Below are 20,551 nucleotides of genomic sequence, written 5' to 3'. Positions count from 1 at the left end.
GCATCTGCCTTTCTGTAGTCTTGTGGGCCAGGAAGAGGAGGGATGGAGAAGAAAAGAAAATACAAAATTGCGCCTTTAACACTCACTTTTGTCCCTGAGTTTTCTCCGCCTTTCTCTTCTCATCCCTCACTTTTCCACTTTCACTTCTTCCTCCATTGTGCGCTCAATCTCATTCACCAAATGTTAGTCCCACTTCCCTCTTAGGTCTCCTCATTATAGAGGTGTTTGGAGGCCCACTCTTGTTTTTGACTCAGATTATTTTTCTTTCTTTCCTTCCTCAAATTGAAGGAGAAAAAGCGAGGAAAGAGATGATGGAAACAAAGTCACAGAAACAAGTTGAGAACAAACCGAAGGTGTTGTGGGTTGAAGGCTCATGCCGAATATTAACAATGAAAGACGGAAAAAAACAACCTGCCTTTCCATGGACATAGTTAATTCTATTCCCTCTTGATACTTGTGTAGTATGTTCAAGAGTGTGGTTAAGTAATGCACATGTCCTTGAAGGTGGGTGTGCTAACCAAGCACACGCTGCAAGGTGGCTGCCATCTCTTTTATTTGGCACATTGATCAGATCAAAATTACCATGGGGCAGGTGCTATTGCAGTCAGACTGGTCCAAACGCAAATCATATCATTTGCAGTCCAGCAACAGACACTTGCTTGACTCCTAAGTAGGCATGACTTCATTCAATCCATCTCCCTCAGCCCCGCCCCCCACACACACAACCACGCACCATCCATCTCAATCCGCTATCTCATCTGTTGATCGTCGGTTGCCATTTCCGTGATGGAACTTGCAGAGAGGTTGAATTGGCTTGCCAAAAAGGAAGGATGATTATAGGACGATTCGTCACAAGGTTTTCATCTTGCATGCTGCTGACTGAGGTCAGATCATCATTTCTTATTATATGATCTCATACTACCTGTTGACATGACAGATTCATTTTGCTTGGCTATAATATGCTCTCTCTGAGTACCTCATAGTTGGTGTGCAAGCGACAATCTCCAAACCAGGAGGCGTATTCTTCTCGACTCCTGCATCTGCCATCTTTTTTTGTTTGCCTTTTGAACTCGATTAAATGCAGTTAGATGGAGTCCCAATGTCCTACTGTCTATAGGACTCGTGGCAGCCTTCATATTGACTCTTTACTACTAGTTTATAGAAACGTGGAGTACCTCTTCAAGCTCGTCTCCACCACTTTTCCCACACTCCAACTTCCACCCTTGCCTAACAACTCTTCAACTAGCCTAGCAACCGGGCAATGCCTCTCATTTTTGACAAGCACGCAGAAATTGACAAAAAGCCATGTTGAAAAATGCCTCTGTTGGCTCTTTTCCTCCCCCCTCCCCTTTTCCTCATTCTCTCACTCTGTCAGCACAGGCAGGGTCTGGGAGGACAGAAATGGCTTTTTGAGTGACACAGGCTGGCTGTGCCATTTGCCGTGTCAACTGGTGAAAGAGGATAGAAAAGGAGGTGAAGACAAATGATGATGGCCCGGCTATGATTGTCCCGCGCCCTTCTCTCTTTCACCCGCCATCTTCCCCCCTCCCGAGGTCATTGAAGTCCAAATAGCACAGCCATGATGCCAGAAGCTGTAGAAATGTTTTTCTTTCCTTCCCCATCATCGGCGATAAAGCTGTGTATCATTGGGTTTTCTTTCAGTAGTTTTCTCTGCCTGACAGAATGCTTGTGTTAAGGTAATTGAACTTACATTTATTTCAGAGCAAGTGGACATTTCTGTCACTACTGTAGGCTGGAAGTGAATAATGAACCCAAGCAGCATCACAATTCCTGTATATTAATGTCCGCGTCTGATTTGGCTTGCTGTTTTTTAATTCATCCATTTTGAACATTGTCCTATTGAATCAAAGAAAACTAAACAAATCAAGAAATATTTTTGGGTTGCCTCTTTTCTGATGTTGTCAACTAGTCCCCACTCTGTCTTTGACTAGACTCCAGCTGAGTTTTGTCCAACTAAAGTTGCCCTCATCAGCGACAGCCGTCAGTGCACTGAAATGGAAGAATCATGTCACCCCACGGTTCTCTCTACATGGGGCCATGGCACTCCACCGTAGTTTGGTCATTGCAGCCACAGAATCATGCATATTTAAAATTCCATTATGAAATCCTAAATTGATTAATAAAGCTCTGGCAAGTGGAGCATGAGTGAAGAAACCGCCGCTCATGTGGTGGATTTCACAGTACAGAGGTTTTACACAGCATTTTCACATGTCACCACTATGATGATTCGGGAGGATATAGTATGCTCCTCGACAAAAGCAGTGCTCGGGGACAGCATGGCGTCGTTATTTCCTTCTCCTCGCTGCTGTACTGCTCAGTGATTGCAAAATAATGGCCATTCTTTATCGGTTATGTACTCCAAGGTATATTTGTAAATGGATCTGAAGGAAAGCAACGCTGTCATTTTGGAAGGTAATGTGGCTTAATGCCCTGCCCAATCATTTGGACCACCCCTAAATGTGCTCAATGTGGCTTGACTGCTCCCACCAAGCATTCACTGCTTCAGGCAGCGATTTTGAAGATTTGGACTCTTACCTCTCATTGCTTCCCAATACCCCACGGGGCCTCAAGATGCTGGACGTCTCAACCCAGAACACAACGTGTTTCTGGCAACTAAGTGAAAAAATGCTTGAAAATCAAACTACAGTGTCCATTCCAACGTTTCCAGAGCGGCGATTAATTTTGCGTCGCCCTCCCCTTTTGTTTCCATTTAGATCGGTAGGAGCCAGGTGGCGTGGACAAAATGAGAAAACGGTTCCAAAGTAATAACTTTCCCAGTGCTACGTGGCATTTGTTTTCAACCGCCGTTCAATAACTCGCAGCCCAGTTCAATTTGTGTTTTCCCACCTGCGCCCTCTCGGCGCCCAGTTAAGGGGAATTATATGATATTAGTAATATTACAAATGTCGCTCAATATTCATCGACCGGCAGGCCATGTTGCCCCACTCTTAAAAATGAGATGGATTGTAGTTATTGCTGTTATTGATTTTAATAACCAGGCTGTTAAGGCCCAACATGGAGTCGTGCCATCGCTCAGCCATTACCAGTGCTGCGTGTGGGCTGTGCTGTGCTTCCATCTGGGTAACAAAGGATCTATAAACTCATTTAACTACAGGTTTAGCATGATTAGGTTTGCCGACTATTACAGTTTTTCCTTTTTGACTTCAACCCGAGACGACAGGACCAAAGGGAGTCAGGTAATGGACTCAAATGGGAGGCCTCAGCCATGCACAGTGTTTTAGTTGAAGGATCAACAGTATTGATCCGTTAGGGCACATAGTGAGAAACTGATGTTGAACGTAGTCCGTCATTTCATAGCCAGCGGTCTTGCATTACTCAATGCCCCTGACCCTTTTCATCGCGCTGGTGCCTGTCAAACCCCTATGGTGTCTAATTGTTGTACATGTTGTGGCTTTGGGGAGGGAAGTAAGTTCACGAAGGTCAGTGAGCATCATAAAGGCCCGCAGGTTCCGACCAGAGTCAATTTCCTTTTTGTACAATTCAGCATGACCTTGTTTGTGTGTACTTTTTAATGGTTTACAACTGTGTCTGATCAATGCTGAAAATACATTCCAAACTGCAATCTGAGAGGATAATGGCTGAATTCACTAGCTCATTGACTTTAATGGATCGTTCTCCCACTCCACATACCTCCTGAGCAAACAGCCACCAAATGATAAAAGGATGCAAAGTCATTCAGTTGTTTCAGATTGTGTGTCACTAGCAAAGGGACAAATTTGTTTTGACAATATGCCACTTAAAATGCCTGGCGCCGTCCTGAAACACCCCCCGGCAGGAGATCTCTCTATAATTTATTGCTTTAGTTTGGTAGTCTACTGTAGGTCATTGGCAGAGGACAACCGCTCTGATCGACTCACTATTGACCTCTGCTTTTTCTCTGTCCATCTTTGCTCCGACTGCTATTCTGTGAAGGGTCATACATCTTTCAAAGCCCTCCTTTGAATGACTGTTCTGCCTCTGCATCTCTTTCGCTTTTAGTTTTTCCGTGTGTCAACATATTAACTCTTACTAAGGCCGACCACAAGGAAATATAGCCACTACTATCTTGTACAATTTTGCTGTTAGCATTTTTATTCTGACAGAAAGTTATTGATTTCTGATCGGATCAACCCTAGAGCCTAATTTTTCTCCAATCTCTCAGTAATTTATGGAGCGGACATATTTCGATCTCAGCTTGAAAGACTTGAAAGAGTGAGGCCAGGCTATATGTTGTCTCCCGCCTGCATGAACTGGATGTACGTCTGACTTATGCAGCTGGCTGCTCCATCGCTTTCCTTTAACCCTCTCCACAGACTTCACCTTTACACACCTTCACTGTCCGTACGGTGAACATCAATTACCTATTGATGAATGTAAAACTCATTAATGGGAACTTAGGCAGGTGTAATAGGGGAGATCATGCCTGTTTGCCTGAGCGTTAATGACCCTGGCCATTAGAGAAGCCGTTGGACTTTTCTCCCCCCCCTGCCATCGTCAGGCATCAACCTGCAACTGACAATGATGTATTAACCCCCCTGAGTCACATTGATCACCCTGAGAGAGTCTCCACACACATTGACACCGTCAGGAACACATTCCTGTCCAGTGTGCATACTGCTGTTCCATTGACGCCGGATTGACACGTGTGCACAGTAGTTTTACGTTGTGCACACGTTGTGGGCTTCAATGTCGGTCAAAGTTCTTCTGCTTGAGCGAAGAAGACACGGAGCTTCGCGATTTGTAACAGCATGAGCCCAGGAGGACCAACCTTAAAAATGATTGGAATAACTTTACGATTTGTTTGAGAGAGAGAGATGGTACTGTAACTTGGTGCCGTTTCGGAGAAGTTGTTGTGTGTATAAACACACTTGCATTTTAATTCTTTCCACGAAAGAAACGTTACAAAAATGTTTTTGTATCTGGCAACAGTTCTTGGAAAGAAAATCTGAATCAGCAGGTTTTGCCTTTTTTTAAAACGTTGGAGTCTGTTCCAACATGATATTGATGCTTTCCCAAAAAGAAGCTCGCCAAGTTTAACTGCTTTTCCTCAAACTTAAAAAAAGATGGGCCGTTTACTCCAGAAACAGGTGGACAGGTATACATCACTTAGCTCCTGCAGCACTGAAGGCCACTGTGGTTTGCTGTGGTGCCGGTGGAAGATTTGTTTTCCTTGGTGCTGCTGCTGTTATAACTGTAGACTGTTGGTATGTGAGGAAGTGTGACTCTGCCACCAAGTTGTTTAGGCCGCCAGATTGAGATACACTTCGACTCTGCAGTCAGCGCTGTGAACGGCAATATCCTGCTGAGCTCGGGCCCATCCATTCTTTACACCACGCTGCAAATGGAGAGCTTCTTTCTTCCGCTGTCATCATCAAATGCGCTCGATTTCCACCTATGTGTTGCTCTTGCACAATGAAATGTTGTTTGGCAACAAGTACCCCCTATTTAGCATTCATGAGCATGATATAAATAGCAAATAAACCCTATGTTACACACTATAATGTTGTTTTAAGCAGATATAGCTGTTTAATAATGTATTTAACATACATTGATGGATACTTAAGTGCCCTCAGGCCTGCTTACAGTTACATTATAGTGTGTTAATCATCTTTTAGATTTTGAATGCTGCTTATTAATACTAAAGTACTGAATGTAAAGTATAGTATTAACAGTTTGATGCTCTGGCTTACACAAACCGTGCCAGTTTCACTTCTTTTAGTTCTGATAGCATGATCCCTCTTTTCTTTTTTGGGATGTTTAGAGCCCCCCCTTCCTAAGCTTTACTTGATCAACATGTCTGATAGTTAATGAAGCAACCTAGTTTGGATTTGGTGCCAGAGGTTTAGCCCTTGGCCTGGAGCTTAGCTGTCCTGCTAGATTGCCAAAAGCCGGGACGGTCAATAACCGGCGCACACAGGAGTCCCACCGGCTTAGGACAGCCGACAGGGAAGCTTCACCTCATCCTCCCTCATTTCATTCTGGAAATCCCTCTGGCTTTGTGTTGCTGATATTGTAGTCTATTTCCTCCAGGTTTTTAGAATATGTTTTATGTGGATATTGTGATAAAAGGGAATATCATTGCTAACCAGCAGACTATGCTCTTCCTTTTATTATCTGCTTGAGAAAATGTTTTACCTTTTTGACTTGACTTATCCGCTACTATTGTCTTTTTCTCCTTTTCAAGATCGCTCAGTGTTTTTCAATGGATACGTTATGATGTCGTAGTGTTTGAAACTTTTAATAGGTCAATCATTTTAACAGATGTCAATAAAAACAGGACCGCTATCACTGCCCACATTCTGCCACTGTTCGATGGGCAGTGACCTCTTTTACCCTCTCTGGCCATAATTCCCTCTTTTTTCAGTGGGAGCTTCACGAGTCATCAGTTCACAGCCCACCTGCTGCTGTTCACTGTGTGTGAGGATTATTTTTTTTCGTAATTACAAGCCCCATTAACACACTATTTACATCCCTGCCTGATCTATGCCATTAAGGGATCAATAGCGGTTTGTTTAATTCATTAATTTATTCTTCTGTGTCTCCCTCTCCCCTCCTCTCTTTCTTTAAAGAAAAGGAATCTATATTTATAGATTCCTTCCAGAACTTATCGGCCCTTTCCTCTCTCAATCATACCTCAGTGACATGCCAACACATTTTCCCATTTCATATTCATGCATTTCTGGTGGGAGGGAGTGCGATATGTACTGAGCAAGTGTCGCACTTAAGGAAGAACCGTCCTTTTGTTGGTTTTATGTCTCTTTATCGGGAGGCCTTCAGTGTAACAACACCTGAAAAAGTGACTATATTTCAATAGCTGCCGTTTATTTTAAGGGACTTAGCATATGACCCCGTTTCCTCACTACGATGTGCTACTAATATGTTCCATTAACAGCAGTTTATGGACCTTAGTAATGGACGTGCATTATAGATAATGGGCTGTGGGAAGTATTTTTTAGAGGGTGACACACTGTTTTTCAACCAAATGACAGCCCTTCTATGTAAACAGCTTCGGGTGTTTAGAAGATTGACTTTCAGCAAGCAGCTTGTCATTTTTCTTATCTTTCCCTTCTTTTTTTTTTTTTGCGAGCAAGGATTACCAAACACACACATTAGGACGTAGCCTCCGTTTCCTCTCTGGTTAGCGCTGTCCACACTGTCAGTGCCCTCACAAATGCGGTGACAGCGTTACTGAGATGTTGTTCCTGCTCTCCGGCGAGCAAACAATTACACACCTATCAGCACACGCGCTGGGAGTCTCGCACACGCACGTATTACAGGATCACTGTGGAGCCGAGCGAGCTCCCTTTAGCCCAGCTGTCATGGCTCGTCGGGACTCTGTCACACTAATAGCGCGTTTATTACTTAGTAGTACTTGTCAGTTTAATTATTTTGCTCCCCGCTCATATGTCGTTCTGGACAGTTTCATTCAGTTTGCAATTTAACTTTGATTAATTATCGCCGCCCAACAGGAACACCTTCCGGAGGTATTGATTTTTGGTTGAAATCTGAGTTGTGGATGGACGTCTCGCTCCGGGGTGGAAATGCATCATTTCAAGAAACTCTGTGAGATGTTGTTTATTTTATTTTTTTGTAGGACGGGGTCGTTCATTCCCCTGAACAGAGTTTTTCACACAAGACTGGTCTTAAAGCAGCGAGGCCGACACGCCAGTGCTCGGCTTTCTGTATTTCAATCCACATGTGGCCGTATAAAGGAAAAACTGTCCTCTTCACGCGACACTCATGACTCTGAATTAAGTGTCCAGAGCCATTGATTTCTTCTTCTTCGTTTAAGTGAATGGGGAAGGCTAAGCATATGAATTAAGGTATAGCGATTATCTGATTGCTCTCCCATTTTTTCTCTTTCTCCCCACTTTGCACCTCCAATCTCGGGCTTAGGAGCACTCATTGCTGAGAGGAGGTTTGATCCCTTTGCCCCAGCACGCGCGCTCGCACACACACACACACACACACGCTACACACCTCCACATCACTCCCCTCAATCTTCTCCAAGGCTCAGTTTGATGAATGGCTTATTCTGCTGGATGAGCAAAGGGCTGTAGGTGGGAGTGACTCCAGTCTTTCTTTCATTTTTTTTCTTTCATTTTTCTGTCTCTGACTTTCTTTTCATCCATCCGTTCGTCCGCCTGTCGTATTTATTTTTCTCTGAGTCATGGTGATGAGCAAGATGAGCGGGATTGTATGACGGAGAGAATGAAAATACCGACGCTTGTACTCTCGGTTACAGTTAGTTATCGTGGCCTTCCCTTGTCATATCAGTCGAGTGTGCTGACATACAGTACATTTATACACCCCGATTCATTAATGCGATGAACACTCAAACCCTTAATATTCAAATACTGTCAGGCGAGCGCAAAAAAAAAAAACACATAAATATTATCCCCGACATCATTGGACTTGCTACTTAAAAACTATTGATTTTTTTTTTCTTACTCTGATTTGATTTCATACGTACAGACACACAGAGATTTCAGCGAGCCAAGCTAAGTGGCAGAGGAGAGTAGCCATAAAAGCGGCCGCCTCTGTGTTGCTTAATGAGAATGAATGAAGACATGCCAAAGCGTCTCCACCTGCCAGTCTGTTTTTTTTTTTTTTTCGTGGTGTTCACTGCTTGCATCTGCACATTGCAGAGCCCTCTTTGACAAGCACATACACTCTCTCACACACACACACACACACACACACACACACACACACACACACACTATCTCTCTCACTCACTCACACGCCAGCAGCAGCAGCCTGGAGTAAACTCGAATAACAAATGCTATGTTTGCCTCCGTCTCTGCCTTTAAACTTTTACGACCAGGACTGGTAATTTGACTCGTGCGGACCTAAATCTCTCTGGTGATAACTGTGATCGCAGTAATTGGAATATGCAGTAAAACCCGTTTTTTAAATAGTGCAAGAGTTACCGTGAGTAATGATTGAAAGCGCTGACTGACAGATTAATCTCCTCTGTTTCTTGCGTTATGTATATGCCCTGCTCCAGAGAATGCATGGCACATGCAGTGTGCATAAAGCAATACCTGCTTTGAGCGTCTGACCCCGGGTGCCATGTTCGACCTTGTGGAGTCTTAAATGGCTTGAACACAAAAGTGGACACGCCCTGCTCTCCTTAAACTATTATCCGTTAGCTGCGTTCTTTTCCCCCCTTCCAGGTATTCAACATGCTTTTTGTTTGGGATGTGGTAATAAAAGAAAATCCCACCGCCTGCCAATTTTTTTAAATTGCCAACCCATCGGTGTTCTTTCATTTTCTTTTAGTGCAGGTTTTGGCTCTGACATGATGTGTCACCTACCTCAGTCTTTTTTTTTTGGATTTTTTTTTAATTCACTTTCAAACAGCTAAGTGAATTAAATCTGCTGCAGTTTTAAAACGTGCCCTCGGGCCAGGTTTCACTTCAATGGTACCAAATGGCTTTGTCTTTTGTAGTTGAGAATGACTGCACATGTGTATGTGCCCCGCACGCACACATGCATGGCTTTGTGTGTGTGTGTGTGTGTGTGTGTGTGTGTGTGTGTGTGTGTGTGTGTGTGTGTGTGTGTGTGTGTGTGTGTGTGTGTGTGTGTGTGTGTGTGCGCGCGCGCGCATATTTTTGCTTTTTTCTCTATTCCGTCCACTGTGTCGACACAATCCCAGCGTTTATGAGATTACCAGAGCCCATTTGTGTTCCGGCGGGAGCCATTTTGGCTCGGAGGAAGCCTCCACTGGGAACCATCTGGGCTCGACTCAAAGCAGTTTTCACTCTGCCTCCCCTGTCCTCTCCACATTGTAACCCAAGCTATTTACTTTAAATGGATGAGGATCTCAAATGTCGTGTGTGTGTGTGTGTGTGTGAGTGTGTGTGTGTGTGTGTGTGTGTGTTTGTAAAACTCAGCTGTTCCGTCTTGGATCCGGCTCCTGTGCTCTGCTGCGGCGCTGTGTCATCACACAAAGCAGGGAAGCATAGCGGGAAACCCACAGTAGCAGTTTTTCGTGGTTTTCTATAATCCTTAACTATTTTTGTTTTGTTTTATGTATTTCTATTCAGGTGTTTGTTGCATTATAGATGGAACAAATATAAAAAACAGTTCTTAACAATAATGTATCTATGTAAAAACCACAAACACTATAATTTAAATACAGATAAAGCTAAAACAGATAAAATAATTGATACAAGTATTGTTTTAAAAATATAAAGGAACAAAATCCTCTTACACAAAGACATAAACTGCCTTGAAGCACCCTCTAAATCATTAAGATAAAGTTCTGGTTATTGGCAATGATTGCTCGATGGATAAACAAGCCGTTGTTAGTCCATTTTTTCAATTAAAGTGCAACATATTGTAGCAACGCTCTGCAATCCTGCCATGGGTTTAAAGCCTCTCCAAGTTGATCTTAATCTGCTGGTGGAAAATTGGGCTTCCACTTTGGTTTAATGAATTCACGTGTCCTTCTTAATTTCCCATTTGAGCTTTCTATTATTTAATTTCTCTTCCCCAATGCCTGGTGGAATGCCAGCTTCATTTGATTTAATGATGCTTTCAAGATATTGGTCACCCAAGGTTTATCATTTACATATTTTTCTGACTTCAGTCTGGGTACGGCACTATCCTATGAAGATAAATAAGACCACAGATGTGACTTCAATGACTACTTGAAGTCGGCTTCACTGCGTCTTTTACAGATGGACTGTATATGATTGTAACCTATTACCTTTGCTGCCGCATGTCAATCACGTCATTGTTCATGTATTCTAGTATATTACTGATTCCTTTGTGGATACTATTATAAATGCTTTGTACAATCTCGCCACCTCTCGTCATAGAATTGTAGCAGGCCTTTTACGGTTTGGTTAACAACATTTATCTTTTTGAAGTGGTCTGGGGAAAGCTAAGACTAATATGGTTTTATTTGGATTGAAACACATCTTTGTTACCAATAATTCAACTTAAACCACTCCCTCCCCTCAGCATATCTTTACCTCCCTCTCTCTCTCTCTCTCCCTCTCTTTCATCACTGCATGTTTTCATCTGACCCCGTGGAAGCGTGATGGATGTGACTTGTCCGGCTGTGTGATTCCGCCACATGCTCGTTACATTCATCACATTTATCTAGTTGTTCCAGGAGACTTCTATTTTCCTCACGCAAACGTACGGGCGCACAGGAATGGGGGCAGCGAGAGAGAAAGAGAGAGAGAGAGAATCTCTTTGACCTCGAGATAGCTTCCTGCATCCTAACTGAAATCTCTGCGGAAGGATTTGGAGAGCTTTTACAGAATGATTGTAAATCATCCGCCATATGGAAGCAAACAGGCAAATGGGACTTTTGAGTGTGTAATGTCCTCCTTTTGAACTGTGATTAAACTACTTCAGCTGATGAACGTTTATTAGACCTCACCTGCCAAGCACAATGCTAATCGGGGGTCAATAGTCTTCCACTCGTTCTACAAAGGCAGCTAAAATGACGGTTGTATCTCCTCCCTTTTGTTTTGTTTTATGGCGATAATGGTTTAAGGAGCTTTTAGTGTGCAGACTTTATTGTTCTCAAGGATTGAGAGATTCTTTATTGTTCTCATCATTGCATACAACTTTATAACATCTTGTTTCAGTCCGACACTGGAGCTTTTTATTTCCTCTCCGTATTGCCATTTTTTTTGTGTGGCTGTTGTGTTGAGCTGTCAAGTGTTATTTTCATTTTTGGATTTGTTGCCTTTCGTGGCAGTTGGTGACAGTTAAGTAGGTTCTATCCTTTTTGCCTTATTTTTTTCTTTTCCGGGCACTCGCCCATTTCGACATTTGGGTGCTTGGAGGACCGGTGCTGCTGTAATAGCCTTGTTATGTAACTGCGTCTGCACTTAGAGACAAAGAAAGATAACATGGGGCGAGGATCTGAGGTAGCAGAGAAGGAGAATCAGAAAAAGCAGATCAAACGGAGGCAGATGAGGCACGAGTGAACTTAGATTGCATCACGGACAAGACCTGGGAGGGTTTGACAAATGTCCTGGCTGCTCTTTTGTAATTCAAGCAGCACCTTTTTTATATGATACAGACAAGTACATTCATTACTATTAACGCTATTATGTCATATCACACACCTTGTGCCTCACACACCTTGTGCCTCACACACCTTGTGCCTCACACACCTTGTAGTAATTTTCCAATCTGCCGATGGCTTGATGGATCTAGAAAGTGGAAATATATGTATGTCGCCGCTATATGCCTAGGTAGTCAGTTTTGAGCTTAATAGGAGAGCAGATTATGTATTCATTAATAAAAGCGTTTTACTTTAGTCGAGAACAAGGCAGAGCAGTTTACAAACTTAATTCCCCTCAGATTTCCCTTGTGGCTGAAGGGCTAAGCAGCCCGAGTCTTAATCGCTTGACTTCTCCCTATCTCTTCTGCACACCTGCCCTCTCACTTTCTCGCTGACTGAGAGGCTTTAGAGTAGGATGAAAAAACATAATAAAAAAATCGATAGATTTTTCTTCTTTTCTCTCTCTCTTCTTTCCCCGGTCGTCCATCACTTATGAAACAAAATGTAATGAATAGATAATTAGCCTGAATAGGCAGAATTTGGTTATAGTCCATCGTGGGAAATGTTGGGAGATCTTTCCTCCTCTGTCAGCAGGGTTAGCCATTTCACTGCCCTCATTTGTTAACTTAAGGGAATTGCAACTTTGCTGTCACTAATTGCAAATGATTTACATTACAAAAAAAAAAAATAGAATGGCAAAATTTTCAGTCTTAATTAAAGTCAAAGTGCATGCACAACACTAATTTAAGGCCAACGCTTACCGTTTGTGCAGATCTTGGGATTTCTACATTGAAGAGATTCAGTGTTTGCAATTTGACACCAAAATTGCTCCTATTAAATACAGTTTGAATGAGTGCTTGACTGTGAATGTCAAGGACAGTTTGGCCTCAATGGGCAATAAGAGGAGAGGCCACAACATGGCTGTTTGTGTTCAACCAACGTGTGCCATGCTGGAAAGCAATCCCACTGATTCCTCTGTTGATCCACAACAAAGGAATAGAACAAGATCTCTGAAAAAACTCTGTAGAAACAGTGGTGTCTCCTCGCTGGACACTCCCACCTTCACTTCATTCCTGTAATTGAATCTCCAACCTAATCTTGGACACTAACTTGTCTCCCTTCTCCCCTCTGCTCTATTCTCCTGTTCCAGGTGGAAGTTGAAGTGGAGAGCATGGACAAAGCAGGGAACTTCATTGGCTGGTTGCACATCGAGGGTTTGAATCTGTCGGTCGCCCTGGTAGAAAACGCTCTGTCCAAGGTCCACTTCACAGCAGAGCGCAGCAACTACTACAAGACTCTGGTCTCAGCCGAGGACGCGTGCCGAGAGAGGAAGGAGAAGGTAGGACTCTTCTGCGAGCTGCAAGAGCAGCAACTGCTGTGTATCCTCTTTAAACTTTCTGTCAACACTCCCTAGCTTCCAACTGGTGAAAGAAAGAAGCACCTCTATGTATTTACCCATGTTCAACAAAGCAATGCTTCAGGCTTAAAATGATTATTTGTGTATCAATTACTCAGTGTTTTACCTTAAAATCTTGAACAGAATTGTGTTTTTCCGAAAAACAGAGTAAATCTCCACGGCATGGGACGGTTGTGGCAGAAGTGTTCTTGATAGTAAGATTTGAGTGAAAATGCATGTGGTTAGGAAGAAGTGAGCATATAAACAAAGATATAGTGGGAGTATTTACTTCAACTCATCAGGGATTTCCTTTTCTCCGTTTCAGATCCTCTGTGAAAGATGTGTAAATGAAATACAAATGGTCATTTTGTGGGTGACTTACTCCTTTTTAGTTCGACTTGGGTATCCAGTCTGACATCAAGCGTTGTATTATTGAGAAAAGGTTAAGGCTCAAGATAAATGTCTTGAATAGCATTATCTTCCGGCACAGGCCATGATTTAATGTTTCTCCAGCACTATATAGAGCAACTGAACCTTGTCACCGCATCCAGCATACCAGGGGTATCAGATCAGGATGGACTTTTCTGCCTTTCTGATCTATTGTGTACCACGTCTGCCTGTCAGGGGACATATTTGAGTCTGTGCTTCATAAAACTCTCTCTGTCAGAGTGTGTTCCCCACTGTCTTGCAAGCTGCACGACTAACCAGCTCCCTTCCACCTTTTAACATCGGTACGCGTTAGCCGTTCATTAGCACTGGGTAAAGATGCAGTCGACGGGAATGGAGATCAGAAATGAGGGGAGAAAACATGAAGCTCTCTGTTCCATTAAGCGAACAAACAGACGCACTCTTCCAGGGATCGGCAACAAGATGCTTCCTTTGGCAACAGCCGACTCTTTCCCTCGACGGCAACTTCCCTATTGTCCCTTTGGAAACTTCCTCACACTGCCCTTGTCAAAGGCAAAGCCCATCCCCCTTATCAGCACGACAGCCAATTAAGACAGGTGGTGCTGCGACCTTTTGGCTTCTATTAATACAAAACTGAGCTCTTTTATTTTTTTTCCTCACCAGAAAGTGTGTATCCATATGAAGGTAAAATATCTGGCGTGACCATTTAATCATGACATAAACAGGTTGTCCATTAAAAGCATGGAGACAATAGCTTTAGTTAAAGCTCAGATAATGTGGAGACGCTCCATCTGCGGGTGAGAATAGCCACATATTTCCCCGTTATCATTGAAGGCCTCCCTCAATGGGAGTCCTTTGATGGATGGAGGCGTCTCTCACACTGATCCTGATCTCGCCCTGAATTTTCATTATGGCTCCACGAGTCACCCCTGCCAGATGCATGAAGTGCCTGGCCAGCTGTCATCCCTGTCCTCTTCCTCTCCATCTCTGTAACATATTTATTTTACCCTTTTTTCCATTCGCTCCCTTCCACTCACGTCTACCTATTTGGGTCCTTAAGGAGACACAAATGCCTCCTCTCCCCATATAAACGTGATGTATTGCCAGAGCCAAGATGGGGCTGTGTTCTTTTCCCCTTCTCTTTAATCCGTCATGGTCATAGTTAGTGTGTTGTTTCTAGTGTCACTGTACTGGAATGTCTGACTTTTGAAAATATCGATATTGGAAAGAAAAAAAAAATGTTGTGTTAGATTTAAAATAAAAAAAACATAACGAGGCCAGTGTTTCCCACATGACGTTGTGGGACTGTGTTGGGTGACTGCTCTCACAGTAGATAATGTTGTGTATTTAAAAGTTAAATGCATCAATCTGGTACACTTTGAGAGCAAAGCAAAGAGGCTATTTTTTCTAGTAACTTTACGTTGTGTGTTTGCTTACATTGGCTGTCTAGTGTCAATATGAATGACGCATCAGAAACGGCCCACCTACAAAGCATGATAAACGAGACTTGGTCCATGTTTCAGGACGCATCTGGAGGGTCCAGACCCCTGGATAGAGATGCGGGTTGGTAGCATGAAGCCCCATCTTTCTCGCAGAGGGCGGAGTAAGCACTTCGGCTTCGAGAAGTGGGGGAGGCCACTCTTGGCCCCTCCAAGCCGACCTGGAGCCAGTTGCAGCGAGCTGCTCAAATATGTCCTGCTCATTATGAAACTGTGACAGTCCTACCTAGACTGTCTCTGTAATTCATGGGAAACACTAATGGCTAAAACACGACAACGACGACCCACAAATGATGTTCAATCAGAGCGAATGAGATGAGAAACAAGAAGGCGACACTGAGTGAGAGGAGGTGGGGCTGTTTGGGCACCGCTGTATGTGTGTGTGTGTGTGTTGCAAGTGGATGTCGGAGAGAAGAGCAAGCGGGAAAGGGCAACTGGTACCGATGTATCAGTGGTTCGGGAAATGTTCCAACTATTTACAATCAATACTTAATCAATATTTTTGACAACACACAGTTCATACTCTCCTTTTCTTGCTATTGGCCTCTGTATTTATCTCCAAACTGCTCTCTATCTGTATCTAACTTTTTTTTAAAGTGGTGAAAGAGAGAGCTACTGATCTTGAGAGCGGTGCGCAGGTGAACATTCTGCCTGGAATTACATTTATAAAAAAAAAAAAGAAAGGAAAAACCTTGCCAGTGATGTGAGCACACCGACCCTGCCCGACTGCAGCAAGACAGCACATTTCTGACTCCACTGATGCCAATTCCACCGCCGGTTTCCGACCGGCGCTGAGGCAAGACCGACTTCCACCACGAGGTTATGACTTGATCCGACCCGAGTGCAGACCGGGCTGCGAGAACCCCGAGTAGACCAGACGGACCGTGGTTATGTTTGATGTTAGCTCGCCACAGGCACCGCCGCGCACATCAACCACAGACCGACACGTTTGTGTGTGTGTGTGTGTGTGTGTGTGTGTGTGTGTGTGTGCGCGCGCGCGCGCTGGAGAGTGTGTTGTGTGAATAGAGCACAGGGAAGTGTGTTGTATGTGCGTGTGAATGCATAGTATGCAACTTGAAGGCACACAAGGTGCGACTCTGTGTTCTAATTAAGCCGTAGAGACCATCTCCAGAAAAGCTGAGAGCTTTGATTTTTTTTTCTTCTCCCCCCCTCGTCTTTCTCTTTCTCTTTTTCTTTTGAAGTCATCGGTTGGTCTTTGTCTGTGTGTAGGATGTTGAGGCTAGGTAGGGCAGATTGCATCTCCCGTTCTTCCTCTTTTCTCATTGCCCTCTCTTTTCTGGCCCTACGGCTGTGGATATGGAAGACATCAGTGGTACTGCTGTGTCAGGCGTCCCTGCAAGAAAACAAGGTTGTCGTATTGAAGTGGACTTAGAGGGTGTGTACGCACACACACGCACACGCACACGCACTCATTAAAGAAAACTTTGCGTTGGTGGTCCAGCGGGGACCCCGGACAACAACAGGGATTGAGGCTTTCTGCAGGAGCATCCTGAACCAAAACTGCTTAGGTCGAGTGACTTAAGTGAATATGAGTTTTTGCAACAATGAGACCAATGGGACTCAGTGATTGTGTTCTAAATGAAGCGTTCCAAAGGGTTTGAAAAACAAGCCTTTTCTGGAGCTCAGCAGATTTTAATCTTGCGCATCAGCATCTCCTGGAACAATATTTAGCAACGGTCCTCACAGCGAACGCACGCTGAAGGCTCAAGTTGTAGGCCCGGGCACATTCCTAATTCTGTTCCCCATTACGTTTATTTATAGCGACGCTATTGTTTACATAAATCTCGCCAAAGTGTGTCGCCCTGTCGGAACCTATTGTTGTGCTTCCAGTGCTAACGTTTACACGATGCAGCGACAATACAGAACCTGACAGACACCGTATTAACTTATTTCACGTTCTTTTAACAATGAGGAGGTTGTTGCCAAGCGATGCTCATGCCCTTTTCTTAAAGTGTGTGTGTGTGTGTGTGTTCTCCTAGGGGTAGAAAAACAAATTCTTGCTTACCAAGCAATTCTGTAAACACGAGTTGTTGCAACAAAAAAAACCCCACTGCATTTCGTCTTTGTAATATGAGACGACTCATTGCAGCGATTCATATGATGTTCCAGTATTCCCATGCTGCAGCTGAGTAAAATACATTTGACAGGCTAGAAGCGGTTTGACTCAAAATGGATCGGGAGCAGTGCTTTATTTTGACTGCAGAGACACAAGCCAGGCCTTTTATTCAGGTTATGATCAGGTGTCGCCTGTCAATATTTGCCTGCGCCTCAAAGGGCAGGCGTCAAATGTTGAAAGCAAACCATTTGAAACAAAATAGGATGAGGAGGCGGTGTCACGAGAGGGACGTACGTCGCCGCAAATTGGCGCTTTTAACCGTCCTTCAATGTGGAAAAGCATGTGTGCCTTTTTGGGCGTACGTCGACCTGAAAGAACGGAACCTAATGGCTGAAACCAGAAGAAAGGAGCGTGCCGGTAATTGCTGTGGCCCAATTATTAAGAGGGGAGCCAACAATGGCCCCTCAATAATAACCAGACTGTGCTTTCTGTTGAGCAAGGGTTTCTTCTCCCTGTAATTACCCAACCTTGAAGGAGATTAACGCACTCCGATGGGTTTCGGAGTGGGAGAGAGGAAGACGGAAAAGAGAGTGAACGGCGGAAGAAAGAGGATACGACAACCCCTGTTAGAGATATTTCATGTCACAGGACTCTCTTCCTTTCATCAGTGCCCGCCCCCTTTCCTTCAGTCTCTTTTAACCTCTTCAGTGGATTCGCATATGTTCACCCTCTTCATTTACACCCCACCCCCCTCCTCTTTTTTTTTTCCACTGCTCGTTCAATTAATCATCTTTGAATGCCTTCTTATTAACCGGATTAATGTCTTCTCTGATGCCCCGTGTCGTGCCCTTGTTCCCCTCAGCTGCTTCACAGTTTGTTTTTTTTTGCATCGTGGAGGACGATTCCTTCTTTGGCCTGGACTGTGGTCAGTGTGAGTTAACCAGCTGAATGACTTGAACCCTTTTTGAGAAGGGGGAAGAAAAGTTCCCTCGTAAGCATGAACCCAGGAGGACCCAGTGCCGCTGTTCCTTATACTTTAGCCGTCCATCAAAGACACTCGTCAAAGTACTTGAAGCAGCATCCTATTGACATTGAGCCTGTTGACGTGTCCTTGACGGAGCATGATTGAAGTACATAATCGTGTTTCAGCTTTCTTTTTTTTGGGAGGGGTGGGGGTTGAGGAGAATCCAGAGTTGCAAGTTCCACCGACTTGTCTGTCAGTTCGCCCAAGGGCCTGCTCACAAGTATGCATCAACACATGGCTCAGACCGACCGTTTCTGCGCTCCAAAGCAAATCGCAGCGCTTTGATTTGCTGCAATTTTGGCCGACCAGCATTGTAAGCGAGTCTGATTATCGGTACGTTGCAATTTTGATTTTTTCTTTTTTAATTGACTTCAATTGCCTCTGGCTCGCCCTCTCAAGGGGTCAAGCAGCCTTGCCTTGTAAGCCAAAACACCTCGCCATCTAACCAAAGAGTGTGCATAAAAGCAGCATCTCCCTGTCCTCCCATATAAGCTGTGCTCTCTCTCACCAGTCAGCACAACACACACCTGGAAAAACAGGAACACGCTGTGGATGAAGCAAGATAATTGGGCTTTTTAGCAAAGCTGATTGGCTCGTGTCTTTGAGTTCAGGCAGAGGGAAGTTTGGCCTCACTCTCAAGGATTAGTGACTGTTGGCATCCCGCCCCCCCCCAACACCGTTTTACCTTGAAACATGTGATTCATGCGATGGGAGACCATTCCCTGTTACATGACTGTTCTCAGTCTTCTGTAAATAATCAACCTAGAATTACGTACAAGCAGCTTTTCTTGTTTTCCATGGATGACAGTTCCTTTGCTATTAATACCATGCTCAGTGCTTTCCTGAGCCCCGCAGCCATTGAAATGCTTTCTGCGTCGCAATCTTTTTTTTTCCCCTTCTCCTCCCGAGTTTTCTTGCCCTCCCGTAGTGAAATAACCAGGTGGCAGTCACAAGGCAATATCGTAGAAAAATGCCTTGGATTATTATTATTAAAGTAGCTCATCTATGGAGGCGTCAAATTAAATAAAGTACATTTGACTCTGTTCCTGACTCTACCCACTTTCTCCAATTTAGACCTCTTTTAGCCAAATCCCATTGCTGCTACAGCAAATTGTCTTATCTCGACGTCATCCACTTGGTCGTTAGTCCCTGTCTGGGCTCGCTTCACAGAGAGCTTTCGGGGCGAACATGAAATCATTACCGTTATTACTTTTCTCACACAGATTGCATTAGGCCTCGTGAAGAGTTGAGCCGTAATGGCATTTTAGAGGTAAACAGGAATATTCCACCTGTATTACCATTCATGTCACCTCTCCCCGCTATCCCTCCATCTATTGCTTACTGTGAGTCAAGAAACGGAGGCGGCAACAACGTCGATGACAGAAAGTGATATTCTATTAATGACTCGACAGGGCACCTGTCCGGTCTTTTCGAGAGAAACGGTAATGACCGAAGAAGCTCCTTCTCTCGGGAAGAAAATGAAATATCTCAGCTCCTTTTTGAAAGGATTGAGGAGAGATTTGGTCACTTTTGAATATTAATATTAAAAAGGCCTATAGGTAGATGAAAGCCATCAATGCCAGATGGATTGCTTTGATAACGCACACCTAAAAAGTGAAATTGTCATTCTGCTTCTATGGCTCCTCTGTACAATAATGCTGTGAGAAATGCTGCACTTAATATAATGTAATATGTCTTTGCAGCTTTGGTTATATTTTCAGGGTCACAAGGAGAGCTCATTTTGTTCGCGTTCCCTCAGTTCCATCGTTGAAGGATTTCAGAATAGTCTATTGTTGGGCTTTATGTGAGCAAACGTTGGGTCTGCTCTAATAAGAAATAAATGCACTTTATCTGTTAGTACAGCTCCAAGTCCTGATTCAACTCCAATGCTGTGTACCTGTAAACTACAAGGCAGAATAATACATGCTCTACATATATTAATGGAGGAAAAAGAATGCCTGTAGATGTATTTCAGTCTTTACGAGTATTGTTTCTTTAATGGCGGGCTTTAGTTATACACTGTATTAAAGTGTCAACCATTTGCACAGGCCCTTTTTAAAAAACAAAAAATACCAGAAAACTAATGGGA

The 20,551-nt window shown here is 43.8% G+C and overlaps 1 protein-coding gene across 1 annotated transcript in view; it reads left to right on the top strand.

Annotated features, from left to right (window-relative positions):
* Window positions 1-20,551, top strand: part of snd1 (staphylococcal nuclease and tudor domain containing 1) — a 158,599-nt gene that overhangs the window by 85,550 nt on the left and 52,498 nt on the right. Inside the window, exon 18 of the mRNA XM_068586450.1 lies at window positions 13,209-13,397. Coding sequence (XP_068442551.1) covers window positions 13,209-13,397 — 189 coding nt within the window. The remainder of the gene's footprint in view (window positions 1-13,208; window positions 13,398-20,551) is intronic.

The sequence above is a fragment of the Clinocottus analis genome, unplaced genomic scaffold, assembly GCF_023055335.1.
Source record: "Clinocottus analis isolate CAN_PGR_092001 unplaced genomic scaffold, fCliAna1.0.p SCAF_20, whole genome shotgun sequence".
Classification (NCBI taxonomy): domain Eukaryota; kingdom Metazoa; phylum Chordata; class Actinopteri; order Perciformes; family Cottidae; genus Clinocottus; species Clinocottus analis.
The sequence above is the reverse complement of the archived record's forward strand: the minus strand, read 5'-3'. Positions and strand labels throughout refer to the sequence as shown.